Source organism: Apis cerana, linkage group LG8 (assembly GCF_029169275.1).
Source record: "Apis cerana isolate GH-2021 linkage group LG8, AcerK_1.0, whole genome shotgun sequence".
Lineage (NCBI taxonomy): Eukaryota > Metazoa > Arthropoda > Insecta > Hymenoptera > Apidae > Apis > Apis cerana.
In genome coordinates this window covers 11,764,014-11,791,649 of record NC_083859.1, presented here as the reverse complement: position 1 = coordinate 11,791,649, position 27,636 = coordinate 11,764,014, and the positions used below count along the sequence as shown (strand labels likewise).

Below are 27,636 nucleotides of genomic sequence, written 5' to 3'. Positions count from 1 at the left end.
ATAATGAAACATCAAATGATATATTAGACTTTTTAAGGTTTGACATGATTTTTATATGTCTTTATATCATATAAAGAATTGTGAAAAAATTCATTATCATATTTTTAAATATTTAATATATATATAATTAAATGTTTGAAACGAAGTTAAATAAATTTTACATTTACAATTATTTTGCGATATAATAATAAAAATGAATATATATCCTATTCAAAGAAAGACTCTCTCCTCTATGCTCCTGATGAGCTATTACAAAATTATTTTTTAAATTTAATTTAAAGTTGATCACAGTTTATTTAACAAAAATATATTTTAAAAATATATTTAAAAACATTCGCAATTTAATTCAATATAAAAAGAAAACATTCTTATAACTTAAAAAAATTGTATCTTTAATTATATTGCACATAGATGATAATATTTACGTTTTCGATATTTATTATTATAATCATAAGTGGTTTACTGAAAAAATATGTAAATATAATAATATATTTCATAAAGAAAAAGAAATAATTTTTCAAATATGAAAATATTTATCGTATTTTAATTTATATAAATGATGAATAAAATAATTTAATCATAACCTTATATTAATAATTTCTTTACAGACATATAAAGGTTATATGAAGTTTAATTTTTTGTTTTTTAAACAAAATCATATAATTTTTAATCAATCGATGGAGCACACTATTCTTTATAAAAAGATATTAATCTATTTTTAACAAAAACTTATATTATTATAGTTTATAAGATATTTTAATTTGAATATTGTAAAACTTATCGTATGAAAGATGTATAAAGCGATCTTCGTTTAATTACTTTTTTTTAAATGTGTAATTTTATTGAAAAAATAATTTTTAATTTTTTGAAATCGTAATATACTCCTTGCTTAAAAATTTATCTTATTTTTTTTAATAAACCATTTAAAATAAAAAAATGGAATTTTACAATTATGCATTGCTAGAAAGTTATATCAAAATGCTGTATTTGTTAAAAGCAAGGAAAATAGTATTTTGCATTTTTAGTTATTATCACGCAATATTAATATATGATAATGTAATTTATTGATAGAAGATTTTTAATTAATACTTGTACCAATTTTTTATAATTGTTTCATCTATCCGAAAATCAATTCGGAACCAATTAGATTCATATTTTTTTCAGCAATATATGATACATATAAAATATTTTTTTTAGTTTCTCGAAAAATCATTGGAAAATCATTGGAAAATTTTTTTTTAGCAATGCATAGAATAATGAAGTAGAGACCAAGTGCATGCATACAATGCATACAATTTATATTAATAACATATTGAAAAGCGCATAAATCTCATTTTCATTGTATATATTCACATATGTATTTCTATATTGAACTTTCCATTCAAGCCGCTGATATTTCTAAACAAATGATAATATATGCATCATAGCTTGAACGGAAAGTCACATCGAAAGCGCGGCACTTAACGTTTAAATACTTGAACGTGTTAATATTAACACTTTTATATCAATACTATCATGATTAGGTTTGAATTCACTATATCACTATAATATCGTTGCACCGCATCAGATAGACTTATACTATATTTATTATTTATTTGTGCATTAATTACTAACGCATATTTTATATTATACATAATGAAGAAATAATAATGATAATAACAACAATAATAATAATTATCATCAAAAGATATAAAAATAATTCTCTGAACGGTGATTAGGGAAAGATCGTAACAAAAAAAAAAATAAAGAAACTTATTTCTAATAAATAGATATTTTTAGAAAAAAATAAATATCGCAAAATCTTTAAAAAGCACAGGAAATAATAAATAATAATAATAATAATTGAATGATATTTAATATGATTTGGCATCGAACGAATTTTCACCAAAAATAAATCATGGAAAAAATAATGATAAAAATAATAATATTATCATTAGTTGACACTTCATTTGTTAAGCACGAAATTGCCGTGAATTATTATTACATATTTAAAGCAAGTATCTTATCACAGTGTGACTTTTTTTGTACCAGTATACTGGCTACCGTACTAATTTCATTCAATACTACCAAAATCCTGAGTAAAGTCGTTTTTTTTTTTTAAGAGAAAGTTTTTCAGAGAAAAAAAAAATGATAAAAAATATCGAATAAATTGAAAGTTACAAACAATAACAATATAGCCTCATATTGAATTCATCGACACAGGCACTCTGTTTCCCATATGCGTTCAATCTGCTAACCGATCCTACTAACTTGTTAGTCTTGTTCTCACTTCTGTACCGTATCGTGCCCTCGAATATCGCGTTACCAGGTTCTGTTTCAATCGTGATCGTGTAATCTACGAGTTGACTCTGCTCATCCTCGTCCCTCCACGCTTTCGCGGCTTTGATTTCTTTCAGTTTCAAAATCGCGCATTGCACGAATTTCTTCAACATGTTATTCAACTCCGAGACTAAAAACATCGCTTTATCTCTAAGATTCTCGTCCTGCGCAGAAACGTCATAACTGTTGTGACACATACACCAATGGCTGGCAATACCCGCCATGGTGCACGTCCTATAGTTAGGAATCGGCAAGAACCAACTGATCCCACGTGGCAAATTGTTATCTTTCGGCATTGCTCTTGAACGAGTCTTAAGACGTGATTCTTCTAGATTTTCTAGATTTATCATATCCACCAAAGTTTCGTGCAAATCAAAGGCTGTAGTTAGACTCCGCGTATTTCTTCGTAAATTTGTCCAAGCCACTCGATACTTTTCTCTCCACCAACGGGGCAATACGAGAAATACGAAGGGAAGACTGTCTTCCATTCTACCTTGGTAAGTCTGCCGAAAGCTTCCCCATCTCATTCCATGATCGCTCATCACTATCAATGCCGTTTTGTTCATCAAGCGCTCGTTGTAAAGATACGTGATCAAATTGTAGTAAGATTCGTCGCCCAATTGTGGATAATTGAAAAAATCATGGGTCAAGCTAGCTTGCCAGATCATCGCAAAATACGGATCCGCGGAGAATTGTGAGACGATTTTCTTTGCGTAAGTTAACAAATTGTCGAACGTTTTTCTGGTTCCTACGCAGAGATTCGCGTTCAACTTGTGAGTATTGCCAATATCCTTCTCGGACGCTATGCAGAATGGTCTGAGATAATAGTCGGTCGGTTGAATTCGAAAACCTCGTTTCAAATAATTGAATGTGGTCATGGCGCAAGCGTCTTCGGCAAAAGCTGTTCGATAACCAGACGCACTAAAATTTTTCCAAATTAAAGGGCATTCGTCAAACGTTTTATCTTTCTTTTGCCAACACAAATCGTGCAATTCGCCAGCGGACAACCCGCTCAGAACAGGTACTAAATTCGGATAAGTGTTATCGGCCACTTTGGTGTAGCCCAACAATTCTATCGTTCCAAGCTCTTCTAACGCATGAACAGTTTTCGGCATCATTCTATGAAAATTTAATCTGGAAACCGAATCGAGGCCGATTATTAACACGCTAAGATGTTCGGTTTTCGAATTGGCAGCTCTAGTTTTCTCGCATTTTTTTTCCACTGATCGGAAACGAGGCACGAACGCGTGATAATCCTTGTATATCACTTCGTTATTGCGCGAACATTCGACCTTCACGAATTCAGTGTTTACAATTGTCGAGTTTTTGAATTTGAAACACTCGTTTCCATATCTGTAATATATCGAATACTCGAATTAATAATAGATCATGGCATTGAATCATATATAATAGATCATTGAATTTTTTTATCTTTAAACTCGCAAACAAGAGATGATATTTCAATTTTTCAAATTGATAATTTTTCAATTGATAAAAGAAATCCGGTAGAGATTATAGTAAAAATAGAATGATTAGTCTTACTGACGTAACAACGTTATCCTCGTTTTTCATTCGCCAGAACGGACGCCAACAGCAATCGATCTCCTCCGAATTGTTGTAAAAATGGTTGATCGCGTCTGGATTTACGTGCAATGCAGTGTCGTTTGAATCGACCAATGGTAAATGATTTCCGTGTTCGCAGACAAGTGGTTTCTCCCTTTGAATGTATTGTACGATCGCCGAATCAAAAGGATCCATATCTGGGATTCGGCAACCTTTGTTACGAACTAGGAAACCAGAGTTGCTTATAGAAGCCAAGAAAGGTTTCAATTCTACGTAATTTTCTGAAAATAAAAAAAAAAAGCATTGATCAAACATTTGATTGTTATTCAAGTTTATCGATATTCAAAAATAATTTTTTTTTTTTAACTCGCTGTTAAACGTTCGAAACAGGATTTTCCAATATTTCTGTTCCGTTCAATAATTTGCAAAACGTAAAATATTCATTCAAAATATTTACACATAAACTTCTAGAGGAATCGTTTTTTTTTTTTTTTAAATACCTTGTGAACTATCGTTGACAATGGCTCCATACCGTATCACTCGAAATTGATCCGTGTTGAACGTGTTGATTACAATTAGCGAAACAAACAAGAAGATCAGCAATCCTATCAACCATTTTCGTAATTGTAAATGACTCGTGTATATTTTGTTATCGAATTCGAAATTGAAAGTGCTGTGTTCATTATCTAGCACTCTTTTGCTACCACGAAACACAACCTGAACATAAAAATTTTTTTTTAGATAATCGGTATAATTTTTGTTAAATTTTTCATCCTTACAAAATAATAATTTATGATATGAATATATCGTTATCTTAATGAGTCATTATTTTATCATCATTTTATATAATTAATTAATCAAATAATTTATGTACACGTTCCGCCCATAGAATTTGCACAGATGTAGTTTTATCATTAATATAGCTTATCATACAAATAGGAATTGAAAACATATTATATATATTTATTTTGAATGTTTCTTCAAAGATTAAAAATAATTCAAAGATTAAGAATAATTGTAGAAAAACAGAGATTGGAAAAAATTTACGGAAATATCTGTGTTTTTGCAAACAATAATTGCAAAATAAGATAAAGATAAGATGACAATATATAATTTAAATATTATACATTAAAATATGAGATGAACGTAAAAATAATTGTATACATATAGAAAATGTTATTTCTGATACATTTTTATTTATTTATTTACGATACATATTTATTTATTATATTTATTTATTAACGATCTCGCAATTTTAAGAATCGTCGAAATAAATCGAGTAAATAAATTATATAATTAAAGACAATTAAAGAAAAAAAATACGATCAAAATATTAAATAACTTAACGGTTCGAATCATATAGCTATTGGATATCGATGATTTTAAATTAATTTTTATTCTGATTGAAAGGTCGATTTTTTTTTTATTTTCTTCAATCAAATTTCGATAGAATTTTGTGGAAAAAAAATGCTCATTCGTTCACAAAAAATGCTCGTTCGTTCACAAAAAAATGTGTTCTCCGTTTGCTTATCTATCTTTGATAGTGCGAACTGGTTGACTTTTTTACAAATTGTGTTCTAAGAATAGGAAGTGTACAGTAAACATAACCGAACCTGAATAAGAAATTGATAAGTTAACAAGTTAGCGACTATATTGTTATACAAATAATATTCTCTTCGAAAATAGTGATAGTTATTATATATAAAAATTTGCGAATCGTTCGAAATAATTTAAAATATTCGTTTACGTTTTTTTTGGACGTATCATTGCACTATAATAATAAGATTAATAGATAAATATATATTTCTATAAGATTAATAAGATAAATATCAAGATTCGCGAACAATATTTACGAACAATTTGCAAAATTTCTATTTTTCAGTTTTCAAAATTATCCCAATTTGTTTTTCTTAATTTCTTAGAAGACCGGTATGTTAGTTGCGTTTGCCTTTTTGCATAAAAATTTTTGGATAAAACAATCTGCGAAAAATTTTACTTTTTACGTTCTAATTCATTTGAATTGTGATTAATTATAAATAGTTTGATTTCATTTCGCTCGGGAAAACAATCCTCGCACAAAAAATTTACTTTTTTTACTGCGAAAAACTTCACTTTTTACGTTCCTAATTATGATCCCCTTGTGATTAATTATAAATAATTTCGAATAGGCGTTCGATTTCGTTCCTATTATCGATTTATTTAATTTGTTTGCAAAAAGATCGCCTGGTATTTATATAGAATGCGAAGGAAACAACATCGACGAAATGTTTAAGTTTAAGCATTGACAGACTCGCAACGAGGAAAATGTGAAGAGATATGTGGAAACGGACGAAATTCTAGAAGAAATTTGATTCCCTTTGTTCGCGAAAGCTAGCTACCTTCCATTTCATAATAGAAGAAAAAAAGAAAAGGATAGAAACAACTTACCTCGTCTTGGGATTGATCGCACATACCAGGAGAACCTTTTTCGTTTGTCGATTTCCAATGATTAAAAGATACTGCGAGTATGAGTGTATGCATTATTCGATGTAAATTTTATCGCAAATGGTTTTTTCGGTCGTTATCGTTTCTTCATCGTGATATATATACAAATTTACGATAAGTTCTTCTTCTCGAACTACAATATTTAATATATTATATTTAATATTAATATTAATGAATTATTATTAAAATTATAAAAAAATTATAAAATTATATTAAAATTAATATTTAATATATACTATAATTTTATATATATATATATATACATAATTGTTATTGAATATTTTTTTATTATTAGTAATTAGAAATAATTCACGAATGAATAAAGAAAAAAAGAGATGAAAAAAAAGAGAGAAATTAACGAAGAGAATAGCGTAATTTGTATTATTACGTTAATTTATCGCAACGATATTGAAAAATCTCTCGTTATATATTATATATACAAATTATAAAAATAATTATTCGGCTTACCGATCAATTTTTTTGACATCTTCACTTCCTTCACTTTCACCATCAGCCTTTATCGAAACGATCCCAAGTCCAGGCATGTTTGATAAAATTGCACACAGGATTCTTGATATATCACTGTTCTATCGCCAATTTTCCTCCTACGTCATCCCAATCAGGATTATTTGTATAAAATTTAACTTTCAGGCGTGGTCTTGTGATCAATAACAAAAATTTATAAAAATACTTTTTTCCCCAATTGAATCAACTTAATCGCTTGGAAACGATATTACGAGAATTAGTATTTGCACGACCTAGATTTTTCACGGATTTTAAAAAGGATTTCTTTCGTCAAGATAAAGAAACGTGTATATCGATATTTTAAATTGATCGAGTTCCGACACACTTCGTTATTATTATTATCATTATTGTTGTATATAAAAATCGAAAATTTTCAGTTCCATAATTTTTTTTATTAATCAATGGTGATTGACATATCAGAGACGTTTGCGAGACATTTTTAGTGACCGAAAATCACTTTGCATCCCCACACTTTTCAAATATATTTTCGGTTAAAAAAACAAAAATTAAAAACGCATATACGAAGCGTGTTAACAGTATTGTAATAGTTGTGCAACGCTCCGTGGACTTCATACGAAGTTGATGATAATTTGTATGTGTGTCGGCATAATTCGTCGATCTTTCAATTTGACATAGTTTAACGGATCACTAAACGCCTTGATTCGATGTCGTCCAACATCAGGAAGATTTCAATTTTGCGCACTTGAACGTAACGAAACTGACGTTTCGATGCATTTTAAATGGAATGGGTGGCGATGATTGTCCAGTCAAATTTCTTGTCACTTTCGCCTACCACCCTTTATCCTCTCCATTTCTCCACCGTTTTTTTTTTTCGAAAGAATCAGATTCGACGCATCATTCTCGTTCAATTTTCCTATTCGACTGACGAAACACCCTTCCGTTCAATCCCTGCACGAGAACCGAGGACAAGACCGATCAAATCCACCGAACCGCATGAACAACATGTACGAAAAATATAAAAAGAATTGTATTCACCAACACTATCACCATTTGTCACGTTATCCCATTTGTTCAATCTTCATCTTCGTATATATATATATATGTGTGTGTATGTATGTGTATGTATGTGTATATATACATATATATATATATATATACAAGTTGCTCGATGACAATTTTATATAATTGGCCGAATGAAACTTAGCGTGGAATCTGAAACACGGGATGGGAAGATGGGAAACTGGGTTTGAACCGAGTGGAAAAAATCGCAGTTCGGATAGGAGAGCGGAGAGATCGGAGATCGTACAATTTTGTTTTCCTCGTGTTCTCCACGTGGCCACGTGGGAGACCGGTTAGTTAGGTGTAATTCCCGGAAGACGATCGAGGCAGTGACGAGGCGTTGCCACGGCTAGGATTCTAGCGGAATGCATAGGGAGGCCGCGACCGGTGAGGAAACGAGAGGAGGAGAGACGAAAATCTGGTCGATAGAAACGGCAGCGCGCGCGCGCGCCCACGCGTTGCCTTCTCTTGCATTCGGTTGATATGTCGCTAGAGTTAATAGCCGTTTCCGTCTCACTCTGGTCCACCGGTCATCGTTGATCGAATCGAGTGTTGTCCATTTTCATGATCGGATGAAAATCCTTTCCGATTCCAAGAAAAATATTCGAAATAATCTTAGCCGTATCTCGATCTCGTTACTTCGTCTTCGTCATTTCATTCGTTTCATTTAGATTTCTCATTGATTCAATTTATATTATGTTTTATTTCCGATTTTATATTGCTTTTTGCTCTGTTCTTCCATTGATTTATTTATTTGTTTGTATATCTGTATTTTTACAAATTTGATAAACCTTTTGATATATAAAAAAATAATAATAATAAGTAAAACAAATTATCTTATATTACTCAAGATATTCAAATAGATAAAAGGAAACATAAGTACTCGTAATTAATGACAGATTAACATGAAATTCGATTTAAATATAGATTGATTGAATGTGTATATATATATATATATATTGTCAATTTTCGAATCAAAATAATATTATAAATCATTCGATTTATACAGTTCAAGTATCTGGATACAGTGCGATGCTGTTCAACATTCTTACATATCTATATACATGTATTTTATGTATAACGAAAAAAAACATTTTAACTATACAACATGACATAAGATCTTTCAACAAAATTATGATTTTTTGTTGATTAGTTTTATATTAAACTATTTAAATTTTATTACACAACTTTTCATTGTAATTTATTAATTATTATCATCAATTTATAAATTGCAATTCGTATAAGATGTAAGCAACATTATTTTTTAAAAAAATCTGTCTTCATTTCATATAAAAAATGGATATATGCACATCTTCTCAATTAATAAATTTCAATAATTAATAAATAATAAAAAATTGAATTACGTTAAAATAATATATTTCAATATTATATAAATATATACGATGTTGTTTATAAAGTAAAAATAGTTAACAAAACAAAAATAACAAAATAAAATAATAATCATAAAATATAATAATAATAAAAACAATAATCATAAAACATATAATTTAAATAAATAAAATATAACTAGGTTATATAAAATTTTAAAAAATTTTGTATAAGAAAAGAATTTTTTTTTCTCTTTTTCAAAAGAACATAATTTTATTTCCGATTTTTTCCATTTTTTAAATTTTTATTAAATTTTTTTATTTCAGCTTCCAAAATATCAATATTTTAATCATTTTTTTTTGTTATAATCATTGTTTGTATTTGAAAACAGTATGACTTCCTTCATATTATTTTTTATTTTATTTATATCTTATTTGTTATAAATTATATATATTATCATAGAATTATTTATTTTTAATTTTTTGATAATTTTCTATAAAAAAATGTTAGTTAATATATGTAATATGAAATTTTAATAAGATGGATTTGTCTTATGCGTGATGCAGTAAATTTTTTTATCCAAAATAAACAAAAATTTTTAAATATATCGTTTTTAATAATTGAATTCAAAATAAATCTGGAGGGCTATCTCCAAATCTAGGATTGCCATAATAAAATACAGATGGCGTATGAAAAATTTTGATTTTTTTGAAGTTGGTATTTTAGAACACGTAATATAAAAATCTGTTTATTTACTTATCTTGAATTTGATCATAGATAAATAGAATAATCATGTAACGTTTTTATGGTCTAAATTTTTGAAGTGAAGAAAATCCATTATCATTTTCATATCACTTTCATCGTTATCAACAGAATATATAATTGTAGCGACCAGATTTATTTTGGCACAATTTTAATTTCTTGACAAAAATTGTTTTGCATCAAATAGTAACTATTTGTCAAATACATGAATATATATTTCTTGATTTGATTCTTATTAATACTAAAGTTTAAAAACTATTTTATCGTGACTATTTTATTTATAAACAGAGGACGCTAAAATCAATGTCAAACTTCTAAGTCGGTATGGCAGTTAGTTTAAACGAAAATAAGATGATTGGTCTACTTTTGTATCTAATCTGTGATTTAACTAAAAAAAAAAAAGAAAAAGAAATATATGCCTAAAATATATGCATTAATATAAAATAAATTTAATATAAGATAAATAATTTAAAAATATTGATAAAATAATTTAAAAATTATTCGATAAAAATATTTTGATTTTTATATATTAGTTGTTATAATTTTTTTTTCATTTTTATTTAGAAAGTCATAAGTAATTACTTTTTAAACGCAACAGAATAATAAAATTTTATCCTGTAATTTCCTAAATAAATTATAAATTTTATTCTTTAAAATTTATTTCACATATTCTTTGTTTGAAATTAACATTACAACGTATATATGTATATATATATATATATATATATATATATATATATAAGATAGTAAATGTTGCTTGTGTACTAATTTAGATAAGAAAATGAAATTTTATTTACATACGTTACATACGCAATAGGATTAATTAGTATAAGATCATTTCAGTTTTTTATTATGTTAAATTGTAACTATGTTGTAAGTATATTTTATATATATAAATGAAAACAAATAAATAAGGATGAAGAATTAAATTTAGTTTGATCGACAAGTCTGGACTCCCGCCATTTTCTCGAAGTCTTGCTTCAATTTACATACTTGGCTGAAGGATCAGCCCTGAATCTCTTACAACAGGTCTGAACCTGATTAACTTTTCTGTTTCAGTTCGAAATCTCGAGATATAGAAACTTACAAATTTGTTAAATATTAATTCGTTTGTTTCCCTACTGCTTCATGCTTGGACACATATATTTATTGTTTATAATTTCGATATATACAAAACGTAGTAAGTATTTAAAATTAAAATTAATGTTAAAAGTTAAAATTCAAATTATTTGTTATTTTAGAAATTAAATATTGAATTAAAAAAATTATTTCATAAAATTTGATATTTAAATATAAATCATCTTGATGTAAAATAAAATTATTTTTTTGTAAGTTATTTTTAAAATAAAGATAACATATTAATATATTAAGATAATATATTAGTTGAATTAACTTATTGTTTGAAATTGCAATATATTTCAAATAAAATTTGCTCGAGTCATATTGTGATATTTTTGAATCTGATCCTTAGAAACGATACAACACAGTCAAAACAATCAAATGGCTGCTGAGGAGCTCGGGATTCTATGGCTCAACGAAGTAGGCAAGTAGGAGAAGGAGCCGCATGCGGCTCGCGAGTCGCCAGTTGATCTTCTCTGCCTTACAGAATGGATATTATCAGTTTAATAATTATCCTAACTGCATGTTTTTTCAAACTTGTCCTTTTCTCTAATGGTAAGCAATGTTTCTTGTTTTATTTTTATATGATTTTATAATAGAGGTTATATTACGGTTTATCTTCAAATAAAACATTACATGTAAATATAATGTAATAATTTCCTGATTGTAGTCTATTTTATTATAAATAATAATAAATATTTAAATATAAAAATAAATAATAGAAAAAAATAAATAAATAATAGAAAGAAATTAATTTTAAATCTTAACAAAATTATAAAATTAAGTGATTAATTAATTAATAATTTTATTTTTGATATTAATAAAGGTTTATTTTTCATTTAATTGATTTTTATATTATAAAATTTTAAATCTTATTTTTTATTTTTTATTATATAATTTTATAATAATTATATAAATCTTTTTAATTTTTTAATTTTAATAATATGAATTGTTATTTTTAGGAACACCAACTCTTCTCTTTGTCACACAAAAAGATATTAGAATGGCTAATGCTTCTCGTACTAACAAAGTAATTACTGTCATAAAAGATCTCTCAGAAGGTGCAGCATTAGATTTTTATTTTGAACATGAATTAGTATGTTGGTCAGATAGTGGTTTAGAAATAATTCAATGTATTCGAACAAATGGTACTCATACTGGTGAAAAAACAATTGTAGTAAATTCTAGTTTAATTTCCCCTGATGGTTTAGCTTGTGATTGGTATACAGGAAAGTTATATTGGACAGATGGAGAAAAAAATAGAATAGAAGTAACTAGCATTGATGGACGTCATAGAAAAGTTCTTTTTTGGACAGATATTTATCAACCAAGAGCTATTGCTCTTGTTCCAATGAAAAGTATATTATTTTGGACTGATTGGGGTGATGTACCTAAAATAGAAAGAGCTGCAATGAATGGAGATCCATCGACAAGAGAAGTAATCATTTCTGATGATATATTTTGGCCAAATGGTTTAACTGTAGATTATGAAAATGAATTGGTTTATTGGGTAGATGGAAGACTTAAATTTATCGCAGTGATGGATTATTATGGAAAAAACAGAAGAAAAGTTATAGAACAAGGATTAGATTACCCTTTTGCAGTAACATTTTTTGATCATAGATTATATTGGACTGATTGGAAAACATGGTGTGTACATTCATATGATGTTCGTCAAAACCAAGCACATCCTAGAGAATTATTACATGGAGAATATATACCTGGTGATATAGAAGTATGGGATGTTAAAAGACAACCATATGGTAGTCATCCTTGTGAAAAAAATAATGGAAATTGTTCACATTTGTGTCTTCTTAGTATGACAGAACCTGGATATAGTTGTGCATGTCCTACTGGTGTAAAATTAGTAGATAATTTGACTTGTGCAGAAGGACCAGAAGAATTGTTATTAATAGTTCAAAGAAATGAAATTTGTCGAATTTCTTTAGATTCTCCAGATTATACTAACTTTGTGTTACCATTAACAGGTATTCTTCAATATTTTATGTATCAATTGTGTTTTTTTAAAAAATTTATATATACTATAATTTTTTAATAAAATTAGGAATTAAACATGCAATAGCAATTGATTTTGATCCTGTGCAAGAAATGCTTTATTGGACGGATGAAGAAGCTCGTGCAATTCGTAGAGCTTCTCTTGATGGTTCTAATCAAGAAAATATTATAACAACAGAAGTAAAGAATCCTGATGGAATAGCTGTTGATTGGTTGGCACGGAATCTTTATTGGACTGATACAGGAACCGATCGAATTGAAGTAGCTAGATTAAATGGTACAAGTAGGAAAGTGTTAATAAATGAAGATTTAATTGAACCTAGAGCAATTGCTTTAGCTCCAGAATTAGGATGGATGTTTTGGACAGATTGGAATGAAAAACGTCCAAAAATAGAACGAAGTAATCTTGATGGAACAGAACGTATTCTTTTAATAAATAAAGATATTGTTTGGCCAAATGGAATTGCTTTAGATCTTGCAAGGTGGAAAATTTATTGGTGTGATGCAAAAACAGATAAAATTGAAGTATGTAATATGGATGGTACAAATAGAAGAGAAGTAATCACAGACAATCTACCACATCTTTTTGGATTAAGTTTATTAGGAGATTATTTATATTGGACTGACTGGCAAAGACGAAGTGTGGATAGAGCACATAAACTTACAGGTGGTGAAAGAGAAGTTATAGTTGATCAAGTTCCAAATGTTATGGGTTTAAAAGCAGTGCATCTAGGAAAAGTTAATGGTACAAATCCTTGTGTAAAAAGTAATGGAGGTTGTAGTCATTTATGTTTAAACAGACCAGGAAATAAATACGTATGTGCATGTCAAATTGGATATGAATTAACTAAAGATAAAAAAACTTGTGTTGTCCCAGATGCATTTATGTTATTTGCAAGGAAAGAAAACATTGGCAGAATTAGCATTGAAAATGCAAATAATGATAATATTATTCCATTAACTGGTGTTAAAGATGCAAGGTAAAATTTACATTTTATATTATAAATAAATAATATTATAAATAAAAAATTGTATTAAAATCTATTATTGAAAATATGTATTTATTTTTTACATAAAAATTATGTTAATATATTTATTGATGTATTTTATTTTTATTAGCGCTTTAGATTTTAACATAGTAGACAATCGTATTTATTGGACGGATGTTAAATTGAAAACAATTACAAGAGCTTTTATAAATGGATCTGATATAGAAAGAGTTGTTGATCTTGGTTTAGAAACACCTGAAGGTTTAGCAATAGATTGGATTGCTCATAACTTATATTGGAGTGATACAGGAACTCGAAGAATAGAAATGGTTCGACTAGAAGGTTGTAGCAGAAAAGTTCTTATTTGGAATAATATTATTGAACCAAGATGTTTAGCTCTTGATCCTAGCAAAGGGTAATTATATTGATTTTTTAATATATGTTATATTTATTTTTAATTAGTAAAATTAAAAATATTCTTATAATAAATCATCATTGGTAATTAATTTAATTATTTATTTATTTAAAGAAAAAACATTTATGTACTATTTAAAAATTAGAATATATATAATAACATAAAAAATGTTTATAAAATATTTATATAATATTATATTATATAATATTATATTATATAATATTATATTATATAAATTATATATTATATAATATTATATTATATAATATTTCTTATATAATTTTTAAGCATTTTATATTTTTCAGCCATATGTATTGGACAGAATGGGGAAATTCTGGAAATATAGAAAGATCATATTTGGATGGTACACATCGTGAAATAATACTTTCCAATATTGGTAGAGCAAATGGTTTAACAATTGATCATTCAGCACGAAAATTATATTGGGCAGATTTATATACTCCAGCTGTTGATAGTTTTGATCTACGTACAAGAAAAAGATATGCAATTATAACAGAAAATATTGTGTATCCATTTAGTATTACTCAATATCAAGATTATATTTATTGGACAGATTGGAATACAGGTAAATAAAAGTAAAATATTGATTAATAAAATAATCATTTTATCATATATAATAAATTTAAATTTTAAATTAAATATCTATTTTTCTAAATATATAAATATTTTAAATAAATTTTAAATAAATAATATCATATAATCAATAGGTGATATAGAAAAAGCTAATAAGACTAATGGAGCAAATAGAGAAAAGATACATAATAAATTAGAATCTGTGACAGATTTGTTAGTCTTTCATGCTTCTAGACAAGCAGGATGGAATCCTTGTGCATCAAAAAATGGAAGTTGTTCTCATCTTTGTATTGCTTTACCAGGAGAAAATGAAAGCATATCTAATTCTTTCAAATGTGAATGTCCTACTCATTACAATTTAGCAGAAGATAATAAAACATGTATTGGTTAGTATAAATTTTAATTATAATTCTAAAAATATTTAATTATATATAATAAATATAAATATAAATTATTATATTTAAAAAATTAGTTTTTATTTTTTTAAGAATAAAATTTTAAAAATAAAGATATATATTTATTTATCATTATTATAATAATTGTATATATTTATTACAGCACCAAAAAGCTTTATGATGTATAGTTTGCGTAACGCAATATTTCGCTTTTTACCTGATACAAATGATTGCCCAGATGTGGTTCTACGAATACAAGGTTTAAAACATGTACGATCTATAGAATTTGATCCCATAACTCAACATATTTATTGGATAGATGGACGTACTTTATCTATTAGAAAAACTTTGGAAAACAAGACCCATTCCAGTATAATGATTTCTGGAAATTCAGGACATCCAGTGGATCTTGCCTTAGATTCACTAGGAAGATTATTATTTTGGTCATGTGCTATAAATGATGCAATTAATGTTACAAAACTTGACAATGCTTCTGCTTTAGGTGTTGTTGTTAAAGGTGATGGAGAAAAACCAAGAAATATCGCTATACATTCAGAGAAAAGATTTCTTTTTTGGACAGATATAGGAAGAAAAATGAGAATTATGCGCAGTAAAATGGATGGAAAAGAAAGGATTGTAATAGCAACAGATCTTGAACAACCAACAAGCATTGCAGTAGATACAATCTCAAATATTGTATATTGGGCACATGGCAATCAAATTGAATATGCAGATTTTGATGGAAATAACAGAAGAATTCTAATTTCTCCTGTTGGACAAGGATCAACCATTTATTTATCAGTTTTTCTTGACTTTATTTATTGGTTTGATAAAGAAACATCTAGTTTAGAACGTATTAATAAATCTGGAAATGGAAGAAAAACAATCATGAATAAAGTACTCACAGATTTAATTACAGTAAATACTCCACAAGATGATATAATGAAAACACATATTTGTAGTCCTTTTCGAGATTATGGAGGATGTTCACATTTTTGTATAGGAACTATTTCTTCTAGGTATGTTTTTTAATTTAAAAGCTATTATATATTGTATAGCCAAATAAAATATAAAATTAAGAAGGTTCATAAAGTTACAAAAATGAAGAAAACTAATAAAAATTGAATATAGTCATTGTGCATTTCTTCATTAGAAAAATTCATTAAAATATTATTTTTAGATGTTCTTGTCCAAAATCTTTGGTTTTATCCGAAGATGAAAAAACTTGTAGAGCTGCACCAGCTTGTGGAACAGATCATTTTACTTGTGCTGCACCTAGTTCTGCAGTAACAAAAGATTGTATACCTGCAACATGGAAATGTGATGGTCAAACTGATTGTCCTGATGGAAGTGATGAATTAGGTTGTCCAACTTGTAATCGTGAACAATTTAAATGTCAAAGTGGTCATTGCATTGGTAAAAAAATTGAATAATTGTTTCGATTATAAATTAAAAAGAATGAAATTATAAAATATTATTAAATTTTTGTAGATATGTCCTGGGTGTGTGATGGAACAACTCACTGTCATGATGGTCTAGATGAAGCACATTGTTGTCGTCCAGATCAATTTCAATGCATTGGTAATGGTGTTTGTATTTCTGGTTCTGCTCTTTGTGATGGTTGGGAGGATTGTGCTGATGGAAGTGATGAACTTGCATCTGCATGTACACCAGCAAATAATCCCCGACAAGAGAATAATTCATTAGAATCTGGAAAAATTACTTATGTTATTATTGTACCTATTGGATTAATTGCAACAATCGCTGCAATTGCTTTTGGATTTTATTATTGTAGAAGAAAATTTATAAATAACGAAGAATTGCCTGATATTTTACATGATTCAGCTGGAGATCCATTATCACCAAAACCTGCAAGATTAGCAAAACCAATGTTTGCGCAAAAAAATTGTAGAAAAGATTTGAAAATAGGAATGGAAACTGTAAGAATGTCAATGTTAAATGGAAGCAGTATTGGATCAAGTTATGATCGCAGTCATATTACTGGTAAGATTTTAATTTGTTTTATTGAAAAATAAAATTATTGATATATTTTTATTTTATATTTTATTTGGCTATATATTTCATGAATAATTTTTTATAAAAATTTTGTTTAAAAATATATAAATATTATAGTTTTTTACAAAAATATATAATTTATATAATAAAAATAATCATTAAAAACTTAATATAGAAAATTAATTTTATAACATTCACATGTAAACTTTTAAATATTGATTTTTGAATTAGAAAATTAAAATTGAATTAGAATATAAAAATTAAACTTTTTTATATTAAAATATATTAAAATAATATAAATATAAATAATATAAATAATAATCTAAAATATTTTTAGATTGCAATAAATATTTTAATTTAAGGTGCATCAAGTTCAACTCGAGGGAGTTCCACAGGTTATCCTCAAGAGACATTAAATCCTCCTCCAAGTCCTGCCACAACAGCCAATTCTACAAGGTGCTCAAGTAGTAATGCATCTAGGTATAAACCTTATAGGTATTATAAAAGTATAAATCAACCACCACCTCCAACTCCTTGCAGTACAGATGTTTGCGATGAGTCAGATAGCAATTATCCAGCAAGATATCGATATGAAAGTGAACCTTATCCTCCACCTCCTACTCCAAGATCTGTTTACCAAAGTGATGCTGGAATTAGTTGCCCTCCTTCTCCTAGTTCACGATCTTCTACATACTTTAGTCCACTTCCACCACCTCCTTCTCCTGTACCTTAAATTTATATTAGAAATTATTTATATTCTATTTTTTAAAAAATGACATTTTTTAGTAGGTTTTTAAAAATTTTTTAGAAAATGAAAATTTATTTTATTAAAATGTTTATATGTTATAAGTAAAAAAAAAAAAAATTATTTTTAAAATATTCAAAATTGAAAAAAATAAATAATGAATATTTTTTATTTATTTATATTAACTGAAATAATATAAGTGAACAATTTTATTATAATTAAATATAATTAAATTTCATAAATTAAATCTTAATTAATATTTCCTTTTGAAAATTTTCAAAAGGAAAGAATTTTTTAGTGAAGAAATTCAAATTTAGTTAAAATTTTTTATTTAAAAATGATTTAAATTTATTTTATATTATTGAGTTATACTTAAAGTCATATTTGAGTTTTTGCAACATTAATACATTTTTTTTAAAGTATTATTTACATTTAAATAAATCTTTTTATTATTATCTCTGTAAAAAATGTATACCATTGTGCCTCTTAACTTTATAATGTAAAAGATTTAATCATAAAATATTGTAAATATTGTAATAATTATAATGTATAAAAGTTGTACATGATTTTTAGTTTTTGAGATATAGGTTGTTTTAGGAAGATTCTTCTTTTATATTATTATTTTTACATTTGTAATTAATATTGTTTTGTTCTCTAAAAATATATATTATATATATATATAATATGATGTATAAAAAGTAAATTACGAAAATTTCACATCTACAAGACATATCAAATTCTGTATTACAAAATCTAAATAGATAGAGAAATTGAAAATTATTTCTAAGAAAAATAAAATCAAAAAAGTAATGAATATTATAATTAAATAATCTAAGTATATTTAAAATGTATTTATAAAAAAATATTCTTTTTTATTATTATGAATATGAAACATACTTATTGCATTTATTTATTTTTTTTAATAATCAATCAGAATATAAAAATCAATAAGTTACAATTTTTAAATACTTTTATAAAGTAATGCTGTTCCTGCAGTGTATAATCAGACTGTGCCATACAACATTTAGAATATTTAGTAAATGAAATTCAAAATTATTGTATATATATATGTACAATGTATAATGTGTGAAAATGATTTTTACCTCGCACTGCCATTATACAAGCCTTGAATACATTCTATTAAATTATTATTCTTATTTGGCATTAAAGACTGAAATAATTCTATATTTTTTTTATATTTACAATAAAACATGTATTATTTTATATATGTAGTATAAATGTATAAAAAAATAAAACTTTTGTTACATATTTTATATGACACTTATTATTTTATATACAAAATAATTTTAAAATGTATTCTAGCATAATTAAACAATATATATTATTAATTGTTAGATTTATTTTTAATTAATTACCTGTAATTTTTCCGTAATTATTTATTTTTTCTATTTAAGTACAAAAATATAAGTGTAATTTAATATATATATATATATATATATATATATATATATATATATATATATATATATATTTATTAAAATTTATTTACTGTATTTACACACGCAATATTTGTGTACAATCGAAAAACGTAAAAATATTAATAAAAACATAAAATAAAATATTATATACTAATTTATATAATTATTATATACTAATTTACTATACAAACGCATTATTTACATTAGTCCTTTTTTATTCTATCTATTTTACAGATTTTACAAACTATGCGCGCTATAAATATAAATGATTTTCAATATCATTTTTCTTTTTAAATATACAAATATACAAATATTATGTTTAAATTTTTTGAATAATATAATTGAATAATATAATTGCTCCTTTGGCAGGTACGATTTATTTTTGACGGCAGGAGATATTTGCTTTAAAAAGATTTTGATAACTTTAAAGAATTTTTGAATTAAATTTATAAAAAAAAAAATTCAATAAATAATAATTCAAATTTATGATAAAAGAAGAAATTTAAACTATTGTTATGAATAAATTAGGAAAAATTAGGTTTCAAAATATTTTATATCCTGTTTGAAATGATAAATTATTATTATTATTATATTTTTCAAATTTTACAAATAATATTTACTTATAGTACAATATATATGTTTTTTTTATAAGTTTTTATTACTGATTTTCTTTCTCTTTCTCTCTCTCACTTACACACACACACATACAACACACATACACACTCTCACTTTCACTCACTCTTTTTCTTGATATCTTAAATTCATTTAAAATAAAAAAAATGTACTATTATCATTATAATATATATTATAGCATTATCTATATTATGAATGAATTCATAAAACTTAAATCATTAATGAATCAAATATCAAATAAATACAATTGTTTCAAGAATTCGTAATATATTATTTAATTACAAATTAAAATGTTTGAAAAAATAAATTTTTGGAATATTAATATTAAAAAAAAATTTTATTAAATTTAATGTAATATTAAAAATATAATATTAAAAAAATTTTAATGTACCTTAGAAATTATTATATAAATGAAGTGGTAAAAAAAAAATTGTAAAGAATAAATATACCAATTACTAATTTTATTCGAAAATTAGTAATTAAATATGAATTTAGTATTTTCAATTATCATTATATTCCTGCCGTCAATAAAAATCAATTGTATGTTTGTTCAAAATTGTTTGAATTTTATCATTTTGAACAATTAACAATCGATTAAAAAATTAATTAGTTCTCAATAGTAACAAATTATTAATTTAGAAAGTTTACAAGAGGAAATATTTAAAATTTTGGCGCGCGCATTTATCTCGATTTAAATTCTATTCTGAAAATATATTTTTTTTTTGTAAAATATTTTAATATAAGGCACAAATAAAAATGAGATTAAAATCTTAATTGCCTAACATTTCTTTAAATTTTTATCTTTCTATTGATAATATCTTAATAAAATAATATCTTAATAAAATTAATTATTATGTTCTTCATAGATATTCTTTATGTATATATAATTGGAAATATTTACAGCAAATCTTTTTACCTTTATATTTAAATTTTTTATAATTAATAATAATTAATGGATCAAAAATTTTTTATATTATAGTAAATTACAATAATTTTTTCAGATTTTATTTTATTTTGTGAATAAAAAATAAGTTAGGCAGTCAGAATTATCTGAATTTTTAACAATTAATCATATAAGTAAAATTTTCATACATAATAAATTTATAAAATCCTCCAAGAATGCCTCAATTGTGTAAATATTTAATAAACAATTCAACATCTTCAAAACATTATTTATAACATTATTTATGGCATTATTGAAATCTTAGTTCTTTGTTTCTTATCTTTTAATACCTTTTTATCTATTTTCATTTTTATTGCACATGCATTTTTCACTGTTAGGATAATTTGTTGAACCAATTAATGAATAGTTAACGACATCCACATCCAAGGACAGACATGTCTTGATAATTTTTCAATACTACTTTATTTTCTTCATCGAGATAAAGCATGGATATTGAACTAAGAGCAGTAGGTACACAGCAAGCTTTAGGCACCATGCTTGGTTTTGTTGAATAAACCAAGTTTTGAACAATTGCATGATTGGTAGAATTTAAATGATCTGCTAATGGAAAGGGACAATCACCATGACAATAAAAGGCATCATAACCAGGGGGAGCAACAATCCAATCATTCCAACCAACATCAGCAAAGTCAACATAAAGCGGATGTCGCCTACAATTCTCACGTCCATCTTTTCGACGATTTTTTCGAAGTGCTGCTCTTCTAGCACGGCGATCCATTATTTGACTTGCAGAAGACATTTTATATCTATATAATTAATATATTTTTTTATATAATCAATATTCTATAAGCAATATTATTATAATAAATTTATAAAATAAAATACTACATTATAAAAATTTATATTTTAAATATAATTAGAAAAGAATATATATTATTTTATTTAGAAAAAGATTTTATAAGAAGAAAAACTATTTTATACCTGCCATCATCTGTATAAGTAAATAACATTGGGCGATTAACAACCCATGTATCATTTCTTTCATTTGTGTTTCTTTTCAAACGTACATGCTCCTGTTTAACTCCACGTACATGCACCAAAAGTCCATGATTATTTTTGGGATCCTTTATCCATCTTTCTACAGCAGGATGAACATCTAGGCTAATTGTGCCATTTTTTCTAGTATTTATTAATTTACTGTCAATTAAACGTAATAATGGTGAACTATATCCTTTTGCACCAGGACGTAAAATATCATATATAAGTATTCTACCCAATTTTGGATTGGAATCATCTTGATTTAAAATAGGTACGCGAGAAAGACTTAATTCTGCAGCTTGTAATTTTTCTCCTGAAGGAATACTACTTAAGTCAAAAAAAAGACGAAAGCGATTTGGAGATTGAAATTTATGATCCACCTTACTCTCTGTATATAGAAGAAAATAAAAAAAAAATTAATATACTAATATATTTAATATATATATAAATTAATTATATTATGCAATACTATTATACAAACATATTATATATATTCAAATTTTTATAATCATAAATTACATGATAATAAGTACCTTATAGTAAATTTTAATGTAATAAAGTATTATAATTTAAAATACAATATAATTTATTATAAAATACAAATTATTATAATATAAGAAATAATTTTATATATATAAGATTTAAATACATGTTTGTAAAAATATTTGCTTACCAACATGAGAAAAGGAACGCACTGTATTAGCAGATCTGGCATGTATTCCTGGTTTTGCAATATCAGCTGTACCAATTGTATTTTGTTTGATAAAAAGTTTTTTTAATGACTCTGGAACATAAGCAGGACCTTGTGGTTTTGGCCTCTTAGCAAAACCAAGAAGAGATAAAAGGCTAGCTTCCATTCCAGCAATTGCTTGTTCACGTTCACCAATGGCAAAATGTTTGGCAGTGTCAGAATGTAGATGCAAATGAACATTTGCTTTGGTAGTTGCCAGCAGCAAACCTGCTGCGACGAAAACCAATCTCAGTGGCAGCAACATGCGCATTGTGATGTCGTTGCTCACGGATGTTGCTTCCCTGAAAGCAAATTAAAATTTTCCATGTGATATTTAAATTATAAACATATTCTACCAAAGATATTTAATAATAAAAAAAATATATTTATAATCTAAATAAAATATTATATATTTCAAATTGTTTGCTCCTGAAATATAAATTAAAAAATACAACAAAAAAATAAATAAACTGTATCTATATTTTTATTATAAAAAAAATTTTTTTCTCTATAATTTTTTTTATTATAATTTAATGCATAATTATGCATAATTAAAACTATGTAATATATGTAATATGTAATAATAATAATATAGTCTATTATTTATATAATTACTTACATAGAAAACAAAAATAAAAAATAAGTTACATTATTTTATCAATTTAAATAATTAAAAAAAATAAAAAAATAAATTTATATTACGTGCATTAAAATTTTAAATAAATGATAAAAAATGATAAAAATGATATTAACATTTTATTAAAAAAATATATATACGAATTTATTAAAAATTTATGCATACTACAAATATTATATATACATATATTTATATAATATATATATAATTTAAAAATTATATATAAAATTATATATAAATTATATATAATTTAAAAATAAATTTTATTATTATTTAATATTACTGTTTCTATGAATATAAAATATTTGTATATTCTTACATAATTAAATATAAATTTGACAATTACCGAAAAATTTATACTCTTGCTTAAAAATATAAATAAAAATAAAAATGTTTAAAATCTAGCTGTCTGCTACTAAATAATTGTGAGATTAATCTTAGTCACGGATTTTCAACTTAACTGCTTGCTTGTATGCTCCCACGCTTATTGAGTTTATGGTTGTTTCACAAGTATTTAAAAACCATATTTTTTTATGATTATTATATGTATTATTTCTTCAAATTATATTTAAGAAGTTGAAATAAATTAAAATAATAATATTAATAATAATAATAATTAATATAGTTTTAAAAATTAAAGGAAATTTTTTTAACTTATTTGTAATATATCTTTAACTATTTTTTTATTGCTCATATTCCATATGAATTATAAATATAAATATAAATATAAATATAAATATAAATATTTATATCAATTAAATGCAAATTTTAAAATTCGATTTATTTGTAAACAAATTTTCAAATTTTTATTCTAAAGTTTTTATTTGTTCTTGTATTTATATATGAAATAATTTATTAATTATTTATTCCATCTATTCATTTAATTTACATTTATGTATATTTAATAAATTTTTAAATGAAAAAATTATATCATTAATTCTTTATTTATTTATATCCTCAATTCATCCTGTATATTTATCAATTTATAAATATATTTTATAATAATTGTATTAAAATTTTATTAATAATTGTAATTTTATTAATAATGTGAATATTTATAGAAATTTTTGTCAATTATATATACAATATTATTTTTACAATATATATACTAATTGTTTAATTATCAATTATTATTATATAATTAATTATAATTAAATTTATAATCTGAAAATACATTATATTCTACGATTTTGTTTACAATTTTAAAATTATTTTTCACATTATGAAATTCGATGAATTAAACAAATAAAAAATAGAGAAATAAAAAACAAGAAATAAAAATATAAATAATATTTGACATATTTTTTTCGATGATAATAAATTATTATTTAAAATAATAATATGGTAATATTTCAAAAATTATAATTTTATTGTGTTAATAATAAATAAATATATATATATATTTTTATTGCAAAAAAATATAATTAAATAAAAATATAATGAAATAATATTAGATTAACATTATATTAATAATATACTATAGTGAATTAAAGTGGATAAAATTATACATGATATTTTAAAAGAAATAAACATATTGAAATATATTGAGCAGATATACATAATTTTTAAGATGTCAAAGGAATGCATAGTCTCAGCCACACAAAAAGTATTCGGAACAAGAAGTTAATTTCAAGCTAGGATTTGTACTTAGAAAACCCTATTCTATTTCTAAGAAATGAACTATCTACCTGTTCTTTAAAAAGAAAAAATTATTTAATATTACTATTTGATTATTTTTTGAAATTTTGTTTAAAGATTGAAAATTATATATTAAGAAAAATTATTACAATAGTTTTTAGCGATATATATTATAATTATAATTATTTATTATTATTATTAATATTAAATATTATTAAATTCATAAATACAGTATAAAATATTATATAAAATATTAAATATTAAATATTATTATAAATTTACCAGAAAAAATAAATTTTTCATTAATTTTCTCGTAGAAATTGAGAAAATATTTTATATAAAAAAAGAAAAAAATGAAATTCTATAAAATATTAATATTATTAATAAATATTTAATTTAATAAATATTTGTGTAATTATAATTTTATACATAAAATATATGATATTTATTATTATTAATTCATTAGAGATTATTTAACAAGGATAATGATTCAATAAAAATAATTTTTTGATAAATCAATAAAATTTAAATATATTAAAAAAAATTTAATATAATTTAATTTAAATTTTAAAAAATTTTATGTAATGATTTATAAAAATAAATTGAATGTAAGATAATTTTGTTTTTCAAAAATAATCGTAAAATCTTACTATTAAATTAAATGTTAATTGGTAAATTGTTAATTAAATATTTATTATAAATATCGATAATATATATAATTTTAAAAATATAAAATTTAATATTAATTCCAAATTAATTCCAAAAAAGGAATAGTTCAATTAAATATGTTAATGAAAATATGTTTAATAATAAAATCATAAATTCTTACACTTATAAATATTTTAAATATAAAATAAAGATTATTCAATTACATTTAAAAAATTTAAATGTTTAATATGTATATAATTAAATTTTGTAAATTTAAAAAAGCTAATAAAATTAATTATTACATTTAAGTATTGATTAAATAAAGAGATATATAATATTCATTTAAATTATTAGTAAATTTTTTATATGTTATCAACGAAATAATTAATTCAATCAAAATCTTCCTTCATTTATGAAAAAAATTACAAAAAAATTTTTTAAATTCATATAACAAAAAATAGAATATATATAAGACAATTTATATTTTTTTTAATCAAATATTTTAAATAATTTAATAATTTATAATACATATAATAAATAATAATAATATAATGTTAATATAATAATGATAATTTTAAATAATTCGCATTTTTAAAAATTAGTACATAATTGTTTAAAATTAACAATTGTATTTTTACAAATTATTTCAATAGAAGAAATATTATTAAAAAAATATAATTTCTAAAATAAAACTATATAAATAGTAATATAAATTTAATAATTACTATTATATAATATTTAAATAATATATATTTATATTTTTCTGATAATAAAGATAGAATTCTACATATTAATATGAAATGTAAACAATATAAAATTTGATAAAAAATATTTGTTTAGAAATCTTTTTCAATATAATATTATAATTATATTAAAAAAATATTGAATAATTTAAAAAAAAAACAATTTAATTTTGAACATATTTTTATATAAATAAAAATTCAAATTTTATATTTTTGCAGAATGAATGAATAGAATGAAAGTAATTAAAAACATATAATTTTCAAATTAAGTTTATTTCAAAACTTTAAATAAAAAAATTAATATAAAAAATTTGTTTTATTAAAAACTTTAAATAAAAAAATCAATATGTCTCATAAAAATATAATAATTTTGATTTAATTATCACTTAAATTAATTATTTTAAATAATATTCTAAACTGTTTATATTATATGTCAAAATATTGTATCTAAATATAATATAATAGATAAAATATTAATTAATTTTTGGTTTATTTTCAATATAATAATAGAATAAACAATAAATGTAACAGATTATATCCTGTTTAACTCAAATATCATACAGTTGCATCGAAGGAATGCGGCACGGGTAGAGTAAGAATACAAGGTGTTGAGTATACATTAGCAGCACGTCATCGTCTAAAATAATCGGGCCAGCGACAATCAAACAAACCTACTCTTTTAAACTAATGAAAATTATATATTTTTCTGTTTTTAAAAAAACCTACTTAAATTTAATTTTATGATAATTACACTTACCTGAGCTAATCGTAAGTTCGTTGTTTGAGGAGCCACGACATTTCAATGAGTCCATGTAACCTCACTCAGAAACTATTGTCTCAAAACCTCGCCCCCGGGAGTCTTTAATATCGATACATCGATGTTGAACTCCGTTGCGCTATCTGATATTTTCGCACTCGTATGTCCAGTCAAGAGA

At 24.1% G+C, this 27,636-nt stretch overlaps 3 protein-coding genes across 6 annotated transcripts; 1 reads left to right on the top strand and 2 right to left on the bottom strand.

Annotated features, from left to right (window-relative positions):
- Positions 1-1,570: 1,570 nt before the first annotated feature.
- On the bottom strand, positions 1,571-9,085 carry LOC108000038 (uncharacterized). 2 transcript variants are annotated; one of them, XM_062079011.1, is made up of 6 exons: positions 7,888-9,085; positions 6,835-7,800; positions 6,310-6,499; positions 4,383-4,599; positions 3,866-4,163; positions 1,571-3,672 (listed from the first exon to the last, which is right to left on the bottom strand). In XM_062079011.1, the coding sequence occupies exons 3-6, from the start codon at positions 6,400-6,402 to the stop codon at positions 2,157-2,159; spliced, it is 2,124 nt and encodes a 707-aa protein (XP_061934995.1). In that variant the 5' UTR covers positions 6,403-6,499; positions 6,835-7,800; positions 7,888-9,085; the 3' UTR covers positions 1,571-2,156. The 2 variants fall into 2 exon arrangements, with proteins under 2 accessions (XP_061934995.1, XP_016915663.2); XM_017060174.3 differs by having other exon boundaries at positions 6,835-9,085.
- A 1,648-nt stretch (positions 9,086-10,733) lies between these two features.
- LOC107999933 (low-density lipoprotein receptor-related protein 6) lies at positions 10,734-19,565 on the top strand. Of its 3 annotated transcripts, XM_017060000.3 has the most exons (12): positions 10,734-10,875; positions 11,062-11,182; positions 11,474-11,676; positions 12,084-13,109; positions 13,187-14,117; positions 14,257-14,541; positions 14,847-15,127; positions 15,270-15,521; positions 15,694-16,549; positions 16,711-16,946; positions 17,022-17,534; positions 17,909-19,565. In XM_017060000.3, the coding sequence occupies exons 3-12, from the start codon at positions 11,610-11,612 to the stop codon at positions 18,277-18,279; spliced, it is 4,818 nt and encodes a 1,605-aa protein (XP_016915489.1). In that variant the 5' UTR covers positions 10,734-10,875; positions 11,062-11,182; positions 11,474-11,609; the 3' UTR covers positions 18,280-19,565. The 3 variants fall into 3 exon arrangements, with proteins under 3 accessions (XP_016915489.1, XP_061934992.1, XP_061934993.1); XM_062079008.1 differs by lacking the exon at positions 10,734-10,875 and having other exon boundaries at positions 10,907-11,182; XM_062079009.1 differs by lacking the exons at positions 10,734-10,875; positions 11,062-11,182; positions 11,474-11,676 and having other exon boundaries at positions 12,418-12,559; positions 12,636-13,109.
- A 1,800-nt stretch (positions 19,566-21,365) lies between these two features.
- On the bottom strand, positions 21,366-27,600 carry LOC108000002 (protein decapentaplegic). The gene is made up of 4 exons (XM_017060117.3): positions 27,459-27,600; positions 22,979-23,337; positions 22,249-22,693; positions 21,366-22,073 (listed from the first exon to the last, which is right to left on the bottom strand). The coding sequence occupies exons 2-4, from the start codon at positions 23,304-23,306 to the stop codon at positions 21,674-21,676; spliced, it is 1,173 nt and encodes a 390-aa protein (XP_016915606.1). The 5' UTR covers positions 23,307-23,337; positions 27,459-27,600; the 3' UTR covers positions 21,366-21,673.
- Positions 27,601-27,636: the final 36 nt, after the last annotated feature.

Bases quoted from the DNA above. Each gene is read 5' to 3' on its own strand.
- LOC108000038 (XM_017060174.3), bottom strand. From the start codon at position 6,402: ATGCATACACTCATACTCGCAGTATCTTTTAATCATTGGAAATCGACA. The intron at 4,600-6,309 runs GTAAGTTGTTTC...TTTTATGTTCAG, and splicing joins GCGATCAATCCCAAGACGAG to GTTGTGTTTCGTGGTAGCAA. The intron at 3,673-3,865 runs GTCAGTAAGACT...GATATATTACAG, and splicing joins AACGAGGATAACGTTGTTAC to ATATGGAAACGAGTGTTTCA.
- LOC107999933 (XM_017060000.3), top strand. From the start codon at position 11,610: ATGGATATTATCAGTTTAATAATTATCCTAACTGCATGTTTTTTCAAA. The intron at 13,110-13,186 runs GTATTCTTCAAT...TAATAAAATTAG, and splicing joins CTTTGTGTTACCATTAACAG to GAATTAAACATGCAATAGCA. The intron at 14,118-14,256 runs GTAAAATTTACA...TATTTTTATTAG, and splicing joins ACTGGTGTTAAAGATGCAAG to CGCTTTAGATTTTAACATAG.
- LOC108000002 (XM_017060117.3), bottom strand. From the start codon at position 23,306: ATGCGCATGTTGCTGCCACTGAGATTGGTTTTCGTCGCAGCAGGTTTG. The intron at 22,694-22,978 runs GTAAGCAAATAT...TTCTATATACAG, and splicing joins GCGTTCCTTTTCTCATGTTG to AGAGTAAGGTGGATCATAAA. The intron at 22,074-22,248 runs GTATAAAATAGT...TTAATTATATAG, and splicing joins ACTTATACAGATGATGGCAG to ATATAAAATGTCTTCTGCAA.